This window comes from Equus asinus, chromosome 13 (genome assembly GCF_041296235.1).
Source record: "Equus asinus isolate D_3611 breed Donkey chromosome 13, EquAss-T2T_v2, whole genome shotgun sequence".
Taxonomy (NCBI): domain Eukaryota; kingdom Metazoa; phylum Chordata; class Mammalia; order Perissodactyla; family Equidae; genus Equus; species Equus asinus.
The window spans coordinates 45,124,145-45,137,347 of NC_091802.1; the positions used below are offsets into that span (position 1 = coordinate 45,124,145).

At 47.8% G+C, this 13,203-nt stretch overlaps 1 protein-coding gene across 1 annotated transcript in view; it reads left to right on the forward strand.

The window, feature by feature from the left end:
* The window catches only part of ITGB3 (integrin subunit beta 3), a 48,842-nt gene that overhangs the window by 24,537 nt on the left and 11,102 nt on the right, over positions 1-13,203 (forward strand). The window contains exons 5-12 of the mRNA XM_044745011.2: positions 1,057-1,219; positions 1,855-2,016; positions 3,652-3,747; positions 4,171-4,260; positions 4,961-5,095; positions 6,543-6,972; positions 11,860-12,082; positions 13,029-13,129. Coding sequence (XP_044600946.1) covers positions 1,057-1,219; positions 1,855-2,016; positions 3,652-3,747; positions 4,171-4,260; positions 4,961-5,095; positions 6,543-6,972; positions 11,860-12,082; positions 13,029-13,129 — 1,400 coding nt within the window. The remainder of the gene's footprint in view (positions 1-1,056; positions 1,220-1,854; positions 2,017-3,651; positions 3,748-4,170; positions 4,261-4,960; positions 5,096-6,542; positions 6,973-11,859; positions 12,083-13,028; positions 13,130-13,203) is intronic.

The window sequence follows — 13,203 nt, forward strand, 5'->3', positions numbered from 1 at the left end:
TTCCTTGGTCTTGGTCACAAATAAATAGGAGACAAGAGAATGGGAGGAAATGAGATCAAAAGTAGAGCAAAATTTATGCATAAGGAAATAGAGGAATTATGATTTCAGAAGGATTGATTCCATTGTTACTGTCATCATTGTCCTCCTCATCATCAAGAGTATGAGTCCTATAGGATTAAAATGCAAGGAATTAAGTCCTAAAGGAATGTAAAAGAGTGGAAATGATATTTATTGAACCTTCTAATATTCTGTAAATTGATATGTGTGCCTCTGTTGACACTTGGACTTACAATTGAATGGCTTTATTTAATTGGTGGAGACTGTGCAAATCCATGGGTTATAATAATCTAAAATGAGGGTCACTGAGCCTGACGAGGTATGAATTTACTTTTTAGTTTTCAAAGTTATGTGATGTGCCTTTTTAACCTTCTGTTTGGGTTGTAAGTTTCTCCAATAAAGATGTCAGCCATCAATTAAACAAACAAACCATTGGGCTGGGGACCAAAATGCTCCTGTTTGGCACAGATCTATCAATTTATTGATGGTTCAGGGACATTAAGTTATTGTTGAACTTTTGCTTTTTTGTTGTATTAATGTTACTTTAGAGAAGTGTTAAGTGTAAGGTGAGAGCAACAATAGAGCCTCACTCTGATCGAAGCACTTGGCGTGTATTAACTCATTTAAGCCTCACAACAACTCCTATGCGATATGTGCTATTGTGCCATCACTTGCCCCCATTTTTACAGGTTAGGTATAGAGAAGCTTGTCTAGGGTCCCATGACTAGTGAGTGGATGAGCTAGGATTTGAACCCAGGCAATTTGGTTCCACAGCTCACTCTCTTAGCCTCTAGGCTAGCTGGACGGCAATGTGATGCCTCAGGTAATTTGAGAGGCAATTTGAGGGGTTTGGAGTCTGAACTGTCTGGGTAATTGTGATTGTGTAGAACTGGCCTGGGCATACCACTGCCCATATTTTTCCCCCTCTCGCTCCCTCCCACTCCCCATGCTTCCTTTTCCATCAAGGTGTGTGCGTAAATTATCTCCCTTCCTCCCCAGTATGAAGAACGTGTGTTTGCCCATGTTTGGCTACAAACATGTGCTGACACTAACAGACCAGGTGACCCGCTTCAATGAGGAGGTGAAGAAGCAGAGCGTGTCGCGGAACCGAGATGCCCCAGAGGGTGGCTTTGATGCAATCATGCAGGCTACAGTCTGTGATGTGAGTTTGGAGGGCACGGAGTGTCAGGTGTGGTTGGCACAGATCAAAAGGGGGAAGGAAGTGGCTCAACTGTGGGGATTTCTGTGTGAAACAAGAGCTAGGAACTAAGCAGAGCTTCACACAGCGTGAGCAGTGAGTTGCTCCTGATATGCAGCCTCTGCTTCTGTCTGCTCCCTGGCCAGAGTTGACATTTTTTTGAACCTCAGTGGTCCCAGATGTTTCCTGGGGAGAACATTTTCCCACCTTATCTGGAAGTGGATCAGAGTCAAGCCTGAGTTAACTTAACCTCAGCAAAGTGGGCAGATATTCAGATGGGATTTCTTCTAGCCCAGCCCAGCTCTGCAAACGCAGGTGGGTTTCTAGATGGGCCATGTGGTTATCACTGGAAAAGTTATATTTGAAGTTGAAGTAGGTGTCTTTCAGCTGCTTGAACTAATCAGCTCTGAGACTTTTCCTAAGAGAACAGAAACCCCTGAGTTGGAAAGTTCCAGTTTGTGTTCCAAGGACTGGGACTGAGGCCCTTCTCCAAGATGACTTCTTCAGCCCTTCAGACAGGGAGGTCCTTGAGTCTTTGTTTTCTACCAACTACCTGGCTAAAGTTGCTTTCTGTCTTTTGCCTTATTACTTTTTTACAGAAGAAGATTGGCTGGAGGAATGATGCATCCCACTTGCTGGTGTTTACCACTGATGCCAAGACCCATATAGCACTGGATGGAAGACTGGCAGGCATTGTCCAGCCCAATGATGGGCAGTGTCACATTGGCAGTGACAACCATTACTCTGCCTCTACTACCATGGTGAGATTCTTTGTACCACACCACTGATGGTCCCTATTCACTATGGCCAGGGCTGCCCTAACCCACAGTCTTTGTGTGAATATGTAAATGGCAGTCCTTCCTCTGGGCAGGGTTCAGGGCTCATGTCAGCCTGCCCTCACCACCCCCCCCCCCCCCCCGCCAACAACTGGACACCTTCATCTGGGGTACAACCTGTACAACCGTTAGAAATGGTCCTGGATATGGTTAGTGTTATCACTACCTCCACTGCCTCTAGTACGGCAGCATCATGGCATCCAGAATGGACTCAAAGGACTTTTGCAGGTCCAGCTGGAGAGCAGGCCTTCCTGTCTACTGTGCATGATTAGCCCCTTTTTGGAATACCATGCTTACTTGTGGTTATTGGAAGAAGATAGAGGAAAAAGAGACAAAGATCATCAAAAGCATGGAGAGCTGGTCCTGTGAGGAAAGGTTAAAGGGCTCAGAGTCATTAAGCTTGAAAGACAGAAGGCTAAAGGATGATCTAGCTGATACATGAGGAGACTTCTTGTAAGGTGTTGTCTATGGCCGTAGAAGGTTAAATAAGAACAAGAGTTTAAATTGAAACAGGAGAAATTGCCATAAGCTGTAAAGAAAATGAGACCCTCAGAATGCTGATGCTCTGGGTATCTGGGGGAGGTGTGAACTCTTCATCTCTTACAGACAATATAGCAACTATGTCATCCGGGTGGCTTAAAGGTACACCTGTGTAGAGTCAGGAGCCTGAGTTAGATGATCTTATGAGCTCCCTGCAGGGTCTTGGGTCACAGGGACACGTTCACAATTCACCAACATCTCTATTGTGGCTTGAGTTCCTTGGTGTCAACCATAGCCAAGTGAAGCACTACCAGGCAATGGGTGAATCAGTAATCACTGACACCTACTCTATGCAAGGCATCTTGCTGAGGGAGAAACAGAGATTATATAAAGTGTTACCCTTAGGGAGATTTTGGTTTAGTTGAGGAGATATGTTACCAATAACACAAGATGGATGATTAGCGCTAAATGGATGGCAGAGTCAATAAGGGCTTTATGTATTCAAAGGAGGAAAGCTCATCATAAGCTGGGCTGGTCAAAGAAGTCCTCATGGAGAGGGTGGGAACTGAGCTGGGCCTTAAGGAAGGAGGAAGATTATGAAAAAGAAGGCCACTCCAGATGGGAGAAAGAGAGTGTGCCAGGTCAGTGGTAAGTGGAGGAGGGAGAGAGGTGAATGATGATTGGAAAGGAAGGTTGAGAGCACAAGACAGAGGATTGCAGGTACCAAGCCAAGGCATCTGTCAGAAGCTCCATAACAGGAGAAAGCTTCGAAACAGTGAAGCCTAACATTACCTGGCCCATGGAAACTGCTCCATGGTATGAATGCATTGAATTCATGTGGGAAGAAAGAGATACTTAGTTTTGATACCACCAGCCTCTACCTCTTCATCTATCCCTGGAGTTCACAACTAGCTTTGTGCTGCGACTTACCCCCTGGCCTCATGTTGGTCATAGGGTGAAAAGGTTTGAGCACCAACACTGTCTGGGCTACAGCCCAAATCAGCAAGTTCTATGGTTTCAAATCCAGTGATGTATCTGGATAGACTTCTTAACTAACCTCCACATCCTCACTTTTTACAGGATTATCCCTCTCTGGGGCTGATGACCGAGAAGCTATCCCAGAAAAACATCAATTTGATCTTTGCAGTGACTGAAAATGTCGTCAATCTCTACCAGGTGACTATGCCTTTAGGGCTTCCTGGAGTGGGATGGGCCTTGTGACAGGGGACCTGTCTCAGGCAACCAGTCCACACTAGCACTGGCCATGGTCTCCCACCAGGAAAGACCCTCCTCTGACCTGTTCCTTGGAGCCAATGATTCCTCTCTGTGGCCTCTCTCCTCCTTGAACCTAGCAGGATGGATGTGTTGATGTTAGCAGTGGTGGAGGGGAGTAATTCAGTGGGGTGAGGGATGTGAGAGGTTCTCTATAATTTTGCTCAGGGCTGAAAAACTGCTAGGTTTATTCCTGGCAGTGACAAGTAAAATTTCCTATCCTTCCCTCAATCTTCATTTCAAGACCCACAGTCTGCTTTGGGGAGGGCTTTTGGAGACCATCACCTTGATTCAGTCAGCCCTGGACATCTTTATCTTCTTTTCTAGAACTACAGTGAGCTCATCCCCGGGACCACAGTGGGAGTTCTGTCTACCGATTCTAGCAATGTCCTCCAGCTCATTGTTGATGCTTATGGAGTAAGTGTCTTGCACTGGGAATGGGCCTGCTAAGAGTCCACCTCACTTGGCATTACCCGGAGGGCTCAGATTTGGGAGTCCTGGCTGCTAGTCCACCGCGCAGCCTTCACTGCCTTCTTCTCGTTCTTCCTGAGGCCAGGTAATGGCCAGCACTGTGAGGAATGCTGCCTTCTGAGAAAGAAATGGCTCAGAAAAGAATGCTAGGGAGCGTTATGAACAATGAATGAAGAGCTTAGAGAAAGTGGAAGGAAAGGGGGGATGGGGATGGTGATGAGGAAGGAGCAGAGCCATGAAATTAGGGGGTGGGGGCAGGCTGAAGGAGAGCTGGGCTCCAACAATAGAGGAAAGAGGGAGCTGAACTTCAGGGAAGGAGAGGTTAATTAAAACTTAGGTAGAAAGTGCTTCTGCCCAAGGTGACCTGCATTAGCACTCCTCTTTTGCACTTCCCTGAGGCCTGCAGGAGGGTGTAGCTGGTTTACGTTTTACCCAGACTCAGACACAAGTGGGGACAGAGAGAGGGAGCAGGTCCTGGGCAGGAAATATAGCAGGAAACAGGCTGCTGGGGTGCTCTGGCAGCTTCTAAGTGAACCTCAGCATCAGGCACTGCCAGGGGTGAGTCCAAGGCCACCTGGTGGATTTTGCTGGGGATGGAATTGGCTCCTACCCATTTCCTTACCTTCTTTTGCCCTTTTCTACTCAGAAAATCCGCTCTAAAGTAGAGCTGGAAGTACGTGACCTCCCTGAGGAGTTGTCTCTATCCTTCAACGCCACCTGTCTCAACAACGAGGTCATCCCAGGCCTCAAGTCTTGTGTTGGACTCAAGATTGGAGACACGGTGAGGTGGGCTGGGCAGGGGCTGAAGCTGCAGCTCTGACCCTGGCCTGTGCCCCAGAGCGTCTTTGGGTACCCCTCCCCTTCCTTCCCTGGACCTTCTTCCTGAAGCGCATTACAAGTTAGATGCGATGGAGCTGCCAGTGTTTCCCTCTGAGGCTTCTATTGACTAAACCTTCTCTATCTGTTAAGAGAACGTCACCATCAGGATTTTTAAAAACTTTCATTTAGGTTACCTCTGTTTGTTTATGCACAGTTGATTGCAAATGAAAATACTTCTTACCTTTAGCTCCTAATCAGTCTCCAACCTCCCTCAAGGTAATGCCTTTCTTTCCTCCATAATGTAAAATGGTAGTGTCATCTATAAATATTTATTGAGCACTGACTTTGTGCCAGGCATTGTTCTAGCTGCTGAAGATTCAACAGCAAATGGAACAGGCGAAAATAGGCACCCTCGTGGAATTTCAGAATGCAAATGTTCACTTTGCCCCTTTAGTTCCACTGTGGCTTTCCTTCCTTAGTGGTTGGTTCTGCTTCTGCCTAAGGGGAGAGGGGTTGATGAAGGGGGAAGGAGGAAAAGAGGGGGATATGTATATCTATATCATCTATATCTATATCTGTCTCCATCCATCTGTCCATCTAGCTTTCTGTCTATATTCTAGGCATATGTGCACACACCCCATGTAAGAAATATTGGCCTGGCATTATGTTAAGCGAAATAAGTCAGTCAGAGAAAGACGAACTCTATATGACTCCACTCATAGGTGGAAATTAGTATATTGAGAAGGAGATCTGATCGGTGGTTACCAGGGAAAAGGGGGGGTGGGGGGAGGGTACGGAGGGGGAAGTGGTGTACCCACAATATGACTAACAAAAATGTACAACTGAAATTTCAAAAGGTTGTAATCTATCATAACATTAATAAAAAAAAAAAAAAAAAAAAAAAGAAATATTGGCCTGAAATGTGTTTGACTGCACAAGTGATGAAATGTTATGTGGAAATTGAACAGTAGATCCTGAGCCTGTGGTTGCCAACTGTGTGGCATTATGTGGTGCAAAATAGTGCTTTGTGTGTCTTGCTGATATTATGTAATCAGTCCAGCTAGTTTAGTTGGCCAGAGCAGAGTGTTCACAAGTCACAGGTTCTGTTCTGCTTGAGCTGCTTTATTTCACATGTGGAATAAAAAAAAAAAAAAACCTATCTCGTGACTGTAACCCATGTCTCTGCACCCAGCCAGGTAATGTCACTACTGCAAAGCTATCCCTGGGCTCTTGTTTTGCTTTGCAGATCTTGATAGTGGGAAGGCTGAGGAACTGCAGATAGCTGGAGGAGAAGACACCCCGTTTTCGTATTCCTGGGCAGGGCAGGGAACAGCTAGCTTCTTTCCCTCCAGGGCTGGAGTGTTAACAGTATGCACCTGTGTCTGAATGCGATCTTACTTTTCATCCAGGTGAGCTTCAGCATTGAGGCTAAGGTACGTGGCTGCCCTCAGGAGAAGGAGAAGTCCTTCACCATCAAGCCTGTGGGCTTCAAAGACAGCCTCACTGTCCAGGTCACCTTTGACTGCGACTGTGCCTGCCAGGCCTGGGCTGAGCCTTACAGCCACCGCTGCAACAATGGCAACGGGACCTTTGAGTGTGGGGTGTGCCGCTGTGGGCCTGGCTGGCTCGGGTCCCAGTGCGAGTGCTCAGAAGAGGACTACCGCCCCTCCCAGCAGGACGAGTGCAGCCCTCGGGAGGGCCAGCCCATCTGCAGCCAGCGGGGCGAGTGCCTCTGTGGCCAGTGCGTCTGCCACACCAGTGACTTTGGCAAGATCACGGGCAAGTACTGCGAGTGTGATGACTTCTCCTGTGTCCGCTACAAGGGGGAGTTGTGCTCAGGTGAGAAAACTCCACACCCCTCCTGTCCTGGTACCCACACTCACACATCTGCAGCCTCTGGAAACGTAGGCCAGGGCTTGAGGTGGGCACAGGAAGGCCCAGGGAACAGAGCTGAGTGGATGGTGTTCCATTCCAGTGGCGGAAGACAGAAATGAGGTTCTCTTTAATTGGTCTCATCTCTCTATGTCCTTAGTCCTGGGATACAAGGAAGCAGAAATGGGCTCTGCTTTCAGGGGCTTCTCTCCTAGAATAGTGTGGGAAGGAGTAAGGAAACTTGAAGGTGAAGATAGTTCCTTTCTTTCATCTGCTCTTCTGCTAATATTTTAAGTCACTGGTTTCTAATCTTTTCGAGGTTATGACTAATCCCTTTTTAAGGTAAAAAAAAAATCACTGACTGATGGTAATTGAATTTTTAGTATTTACAGATTTGGAAAATACATGATGTCAGAATATATAGTAAAGTTAGTAATAGTTATTTTACATGAATTATCTTTTCATCGCAAAAGACTTGGAAAGTAGTAGTACATATGCAAGAGATTGGAGCACATTTAATGAGCCAATACACTTGGAACAATGGCTGGAAAATATTAAGCTCTTATATTAAATGTCAGCACTATTTTGTTATCACTGTTGGTCCTATTATTACTTTTTGGATTTTAGATCTATGCTGTCCAATATAGTAGCCATTAGCCACGTGTGGCTATTTAAATTTAAATTAATCAAATCTAATTAAAATTTAAGTAAATTTTCATTTAAATTTAATTACATTTAGAGTTAAAAATTCAATTCCTTTGTCACTCAGGAGCTATACGTGGCTGGCGGCTGCCACGTTGGACAGCACAGATATATATTGGATAGCACTGCCATAGAGATTCCAGCCTACAGATTGGGGATTATGATTTTAAGTCCTTCTCCCTGCAGGATACTGAGTTGTCCTTCTCATTTCAAAATTCAGGAAAATCTTGAGGCCTACTGATAATCTCAAACTGGTTTCTCCTTGCCCCAAAGACGTCTCCTGGGGTACTTCCCCAGCTGGAATTTGAACTAACGTTAATGTAGTCTTTATCTGCAGACACACTCTCTGAGGCAAATAGGCAGTCTGAGTTGTTCCTGGGGCACTGGGGATAGGTTTTTGCTGGGCTATAATCACTGGGGCTTAACCTCTCTTGTGACAGACGGACTGAAGTCATTTACAGATTGTTTGGGACTGGTTTATGGGTGTATTGGGTGGCCAATAGAACAGAGATTATAACTGGCTTCTATGGTGATCAAATCTGTGACGCAGATTGGCTTCATTTGCATGGGGCTTCTAACCAGCTGAGGTAATCCACCCAGATGTTCACTTAATATCAGCCTTTAAAAAAGCTTGATAAGAAAGGTGAATCTGTCTCATTCTAAAGCACAGCACACCTGAGTACGTAATATAAAAGTGGCTCCTTTTTATTGTCTACAACATTGTTTCCTTTACTCCTGCCAACAAAATTTGAGAGAGAAATTGGAGAAAAATGATACAGAGAGATTAGGGGGAGAGAGAGATCAGGTACAAACAGACATATACAAACAGCAGTATGAATTAGGGGGTGAGGCAGGAATTTCAGTTCATTTTAATATTTTATAGTATTTACGTCATATTCAAAGTACCAAAGAGAATGGGTCAGTTAGATGTGGGAGACCCAAGCGGAGAAGGTTGGGACTGAGGGGGAAAGGGCTGCCCTAGGAGAGGCTTACAGATAGCCTAGTGGGGGCACCAGGGACAGAAGGAGGCCCTCCACTCCTCCATGGCCTGACTGTTCTTGGTCTGGTGTGAGGCAGTGTGGGCGGGATCCCAGCCAGAGTGTGTTTCCTTTGGCTGCTAGCCCGACTGAAGCCACAAAACAAAGCTGCCTGGGTCAGTAGCCCCAGTTCCTGCCTCCACTGGTGCAAGAACAGCTCGTCCTCACTGTGCTACAGCTTAATTCAAGAGGGAACCCCAGGGGGCCACTGCAGCCTCTCAGAGGCCTTTCTCCCCTACTGCCTGCCAGGGTGTCGGGTGCCCACTGGCCTCAGGTCTGGACCCTGTGGTGCCATCATCACATTTTCCAGTGACAGATACACAGGAGCACACACTCGTTGAACACCTGCTCTGTGCCAGGCATCTGGCCCATATGCGTCAGCAGGGGTCGTGCATGATTATTGACCTCTCAGAACTCAGAGCCCAGGTCACCATTGACCCACCCCGGAGCCGCTGTTCTGTGCTTTGTTCTTTGCCGCAAGCAGGGGCTCATGAGGTAGGAGCGCCATGACTCGGCCATTTCCTTAGTTTCTGGGCTTCCATCTTCTCTCCTCTCCGTTGGAGACATGGTCTTCATGTTTGCAGATTATCACACGCCCGCCTCGAACATCAAGGAGTGCATCCTTGTCCTCAAGGGACTCTTCCACCTGCCACCTCCGTGAACACAGATTGATCAGGCACCCCTGTGAGCCAGCTTCTGTGCTGTGTGCCGCAGTGTTGTGGGGTAGAGAGGCATGAGGAAGGCAATTTTGCCCTTCATTAACTGGCCTAAGGATAATTCACAACACGAGGCAGAACCTGCCAGATCCTGGAAGTGAGGTGTCCCCGGGGTCACCAGAGGGACTCACTGTGGACAGGGGAGGCCTGGGCAGCTTCATGGAAGAGGTGGGATGTCAAAGAAGGGCTGGCTCATGAAGGAGGGGAGTGATGCATCAGCCCAGGTCAAGCTGTATAGGGGGAGTGATTGCATTCCCTCTGACCTAAAATCCCTCCTCCTCCTTTTTTCTCCCCCTCCCCACCCCTTCCTTGCTGCCTTCTTCCCTACCCACCTCCTCCTACACTTTCTCTTCATATCTCACTACTCTCCTCTGACTTTCCTATAAACCCAGGCTCAGCCACCCCTTTTGCTGGAGGGGTGCCAGTCCTGTGACATTACCACACTGTGGCTTCCTTTTAAGGGCTGACCCTGCCAGGGTTTAGGATAAGCCTGCTGGTTCTAGACTGCCACTTCCACTCCCAACCTCTCTCCCTGGCTGGCCCAGCAGTCCGTCTTCTCAAAGATCACTTTGTTTAGCTTCACAAAGGAAACACTATGGGACAAGGGTTTCTGAGGAGGCTGAAACCTCTGAGTGCTGATAGGCCTCTGGGCTGTCGGCCTTTCCCTGTCCAGGAGCCATGGCCAAAAACTGGGTGTGATGGACACTGTAGGGCCCCACTGCTGGCTGGCACACCTACCCCCCAGCTGCTGTTAGGGCTGCTGATAACAGCTCACAGCTGCCCCTTCTCTGGAGCATTATCTTCAGCTGACAGACACTGTCTTGTCCTCAGACCTTGACCAATGACTGATGGACAAGGGCTTACACAAGGCCAATCCCTTTGCCTCAAGGTGGGGCTAGCTCTGTGGTGCCATTTGGTTTGTTTGGGAGCCCACCGTGGGATCAGGCTGAAAGGAGTCTCTGGCTGAGACCGCATTCCTGCCAGCCTTTGACTCCTTCCCTGTCCTGCCTCCCTCCCTCCCTTCCACTTCCCCAGTAGGTCGCTTGAACAAGAATCCTCACCACAAGCTGTACTTCGAGGGAACCCATCCTCAAAATGCAATCTTTTCCTTTCTCCACCCTTCTGCCAGCCCAGTGTCTCTGCTCTCCAGATATACTCGGCAGCTAGAGCAGATGAAGTTATGTTTCCCATCCTTCCTGGGAAGCAGACGTTTTTTACTAAGTCAGTGAAGGTGTATCTGAGTCTTGAATGCCAATGTGGTTACTGAGAGGATGGTGCTGGGGTCACTGGCAGAGGGACCTGTAGTAGCCAAGAGCCTCTAGTCAGACCCACTGGGGTCACTGGGAGCAGTAGGTGCCAGCTAGTTGCTGTTTGTCCTTGGCCTACTCTCTCCTCCACCATCTTGGGGCCCATCTGTTCACATAGTAGCATGATTTTCAGACCAATTCAGGTTAATTCCTTCTTGATCCCTGCCTTTCCTCTGATTAACAATCAGATTTTTATTATTCATCCACTTCTTCCTGATTCAGAGTCCTGGAGAATGAGTCACCTTTCTGCAGGGTGTAGGAGCCAATTTTTAAAGCCTTGTTAAATGCTTATTAGGGGGATATAGCATTTAGAGTGAATGCCTGCATTTAAGCAGTCTAACCCCCACCCCAGTCTCTTCTCCCATTCCTACACTCGTATAGTAAAGTGAATAGGTCTTTCCTCTGAGGGCTGATGGCTCTTTGCGATACTATGATAATGTAACACAAGGTACAGGTTGGTGAATGTGTGTGGTTTTCGAGGAATTTAACTAGGTTGTAAGCTCCATGATAGTAGGGACCTTGCCTGTCTTGCTCACTGCTGTGGTTTGAGCTCAATAAATATTTGTTGAATCAGTGGATAAAAAAAAAACATTAATTGCATGCATACTCTGTATCAGATGTTATGCTAATCACTATTGATGGAAAAGTTAATATGATATGTGCTCCCCCATCAAGGAGCTCACAATCTAGAAAGAGAAACAGATAGGCAAGCAAATGGGTTGAACAGAAGGGTTGAAATAGAGGTCTGTCTATATAAGTGCTGGAAAAGCATGTGGGCAGACAGGGGATTTTGCCTGGGGAGGTCAGAAAAAGTTACAGAGAGAAAGGAACATTTCAGTTGAGCCTTAAAGGGTGAGTAGGAGTTGGGTAGTGGTCACAGGATGAAAGGGCATCTAGGCAGAGGGAACAGCATGAATAGAAGCATGCGGATATAAGCACAGCGTAGAAGATGGAGAACAGTGTGGTGTGGTGGCTAATGTGTGGCAATGTGAGGGGGGTAATGAGAAGTAAAGCTGGAAGGCAGGTTGACCTGCTGTCATGGGGTGGGGGTGCCTACCAGCTGGTCTGCCCTCTTGGGCTGTGTGCTTTCAGGCCATGGCCAGTGCAGCTGTGGGGACTGCCTGTGTGACTCCGACTGGACTGGCTACTACTGCAACTGTACCACGCGCACCGACACCTGCATGTCCAGCAACGGGCTGCTGTGCAGCGGCCGGGGCAAGTGTGAATGTGGCAGCTGCGTCTGCATCCAGCCGGGCTCCTACGGGGACACCTGTGAGAAGTGTCCCACCTGCCCTGATGCCTGCACCTTTAAGAAGTGAGTGGACAGAGAAGTGAGTTGGAGAGAGTTAGGTGTCTGGGAGCGGGGAGAGGGTCGCTCAAACTAGAATCCTCAGCTCTCAAGGTTCTGTCTCTTACTCACCAAAGCTTTAGGAAGAGTCTGCTCTAGCCAAATGGCTAGCTTTCCTCTTTCCACTGAAAACTCTGGGGAAAGTTGGAGGTAGAGCCAACCGTGAAGGGGCGAAAGTAGTACCAGCTGGACTCCAGTTGGAGAGACCCCTCTTCCAGGGTGGCATCCTGAATCCCTGAGTCGGGAGAAAGGCTAAACCAGGTAACTCTTGGGGAATGTTCCAGTGCTGATGTTCTGATTCTGTGGGAGATGTGGGGCTGGAGTTATGAAGGACACTGTGTGAAACAGGAGAGGTTCACTTATTGGGGTCAGAGGAGGTCCCTGTCAGCCCAAGTCCATGGCACTGCCATTTCTCTTACCATTTTAAGCTGGGCTGGATTCATGGCACGCAAGCTGTGCGTTTGTAGAGGTCCCTGTGCTTAGAAGGGCCCCACACTTGGTTTAATGCTCTGTTATCACTGTCTTGAAACGATTAGTAGTTTTTGAACAAGGGGCCTGGCATTTTCATTTTGTACTGGGCCCCCAAATTACATGACCTGTTCTGGCTTTAAGGCTCCCAGAAGTGGTATAGGGTTCACCTTCCTGCCACAGTCTTGGGTGAGACATGAAGAAGTTTAATGAAGTTACCTGGGGGCCTCTGCCTGCTGGGCCCTACCTCTGGATGAGGAGGGCACTCCCACCCCTGGACTCCAGACTTGACTGTCTGGGCCCCAGGATTGTCTTTCAGATGCTGTTGTTTGTGTGTTTGTTTTCTGAGGTGGAGCATTCTGGGTCTATGGAGGTCAGAGCCAGACTGAAACATGCTGAGATTTGCTCCTGCCTTGCCTTAATCCCCGTGTTCTCTCTCCTTTAGGGAGTGTGTGGAGTGTAAGAAGTTTGAGCGGGGAGCCCTCTACGAGGAGAATACCTGCACCCGTTACTGTCGTGATGAGATCGAGTCTGTGAAGGAGCTTAGTAAGTGCAGTTTATGTCTTAGAGCTGCACACACCCGGGTCCCAGGTTGTTCTGATTTAATCCCAGAACCTACC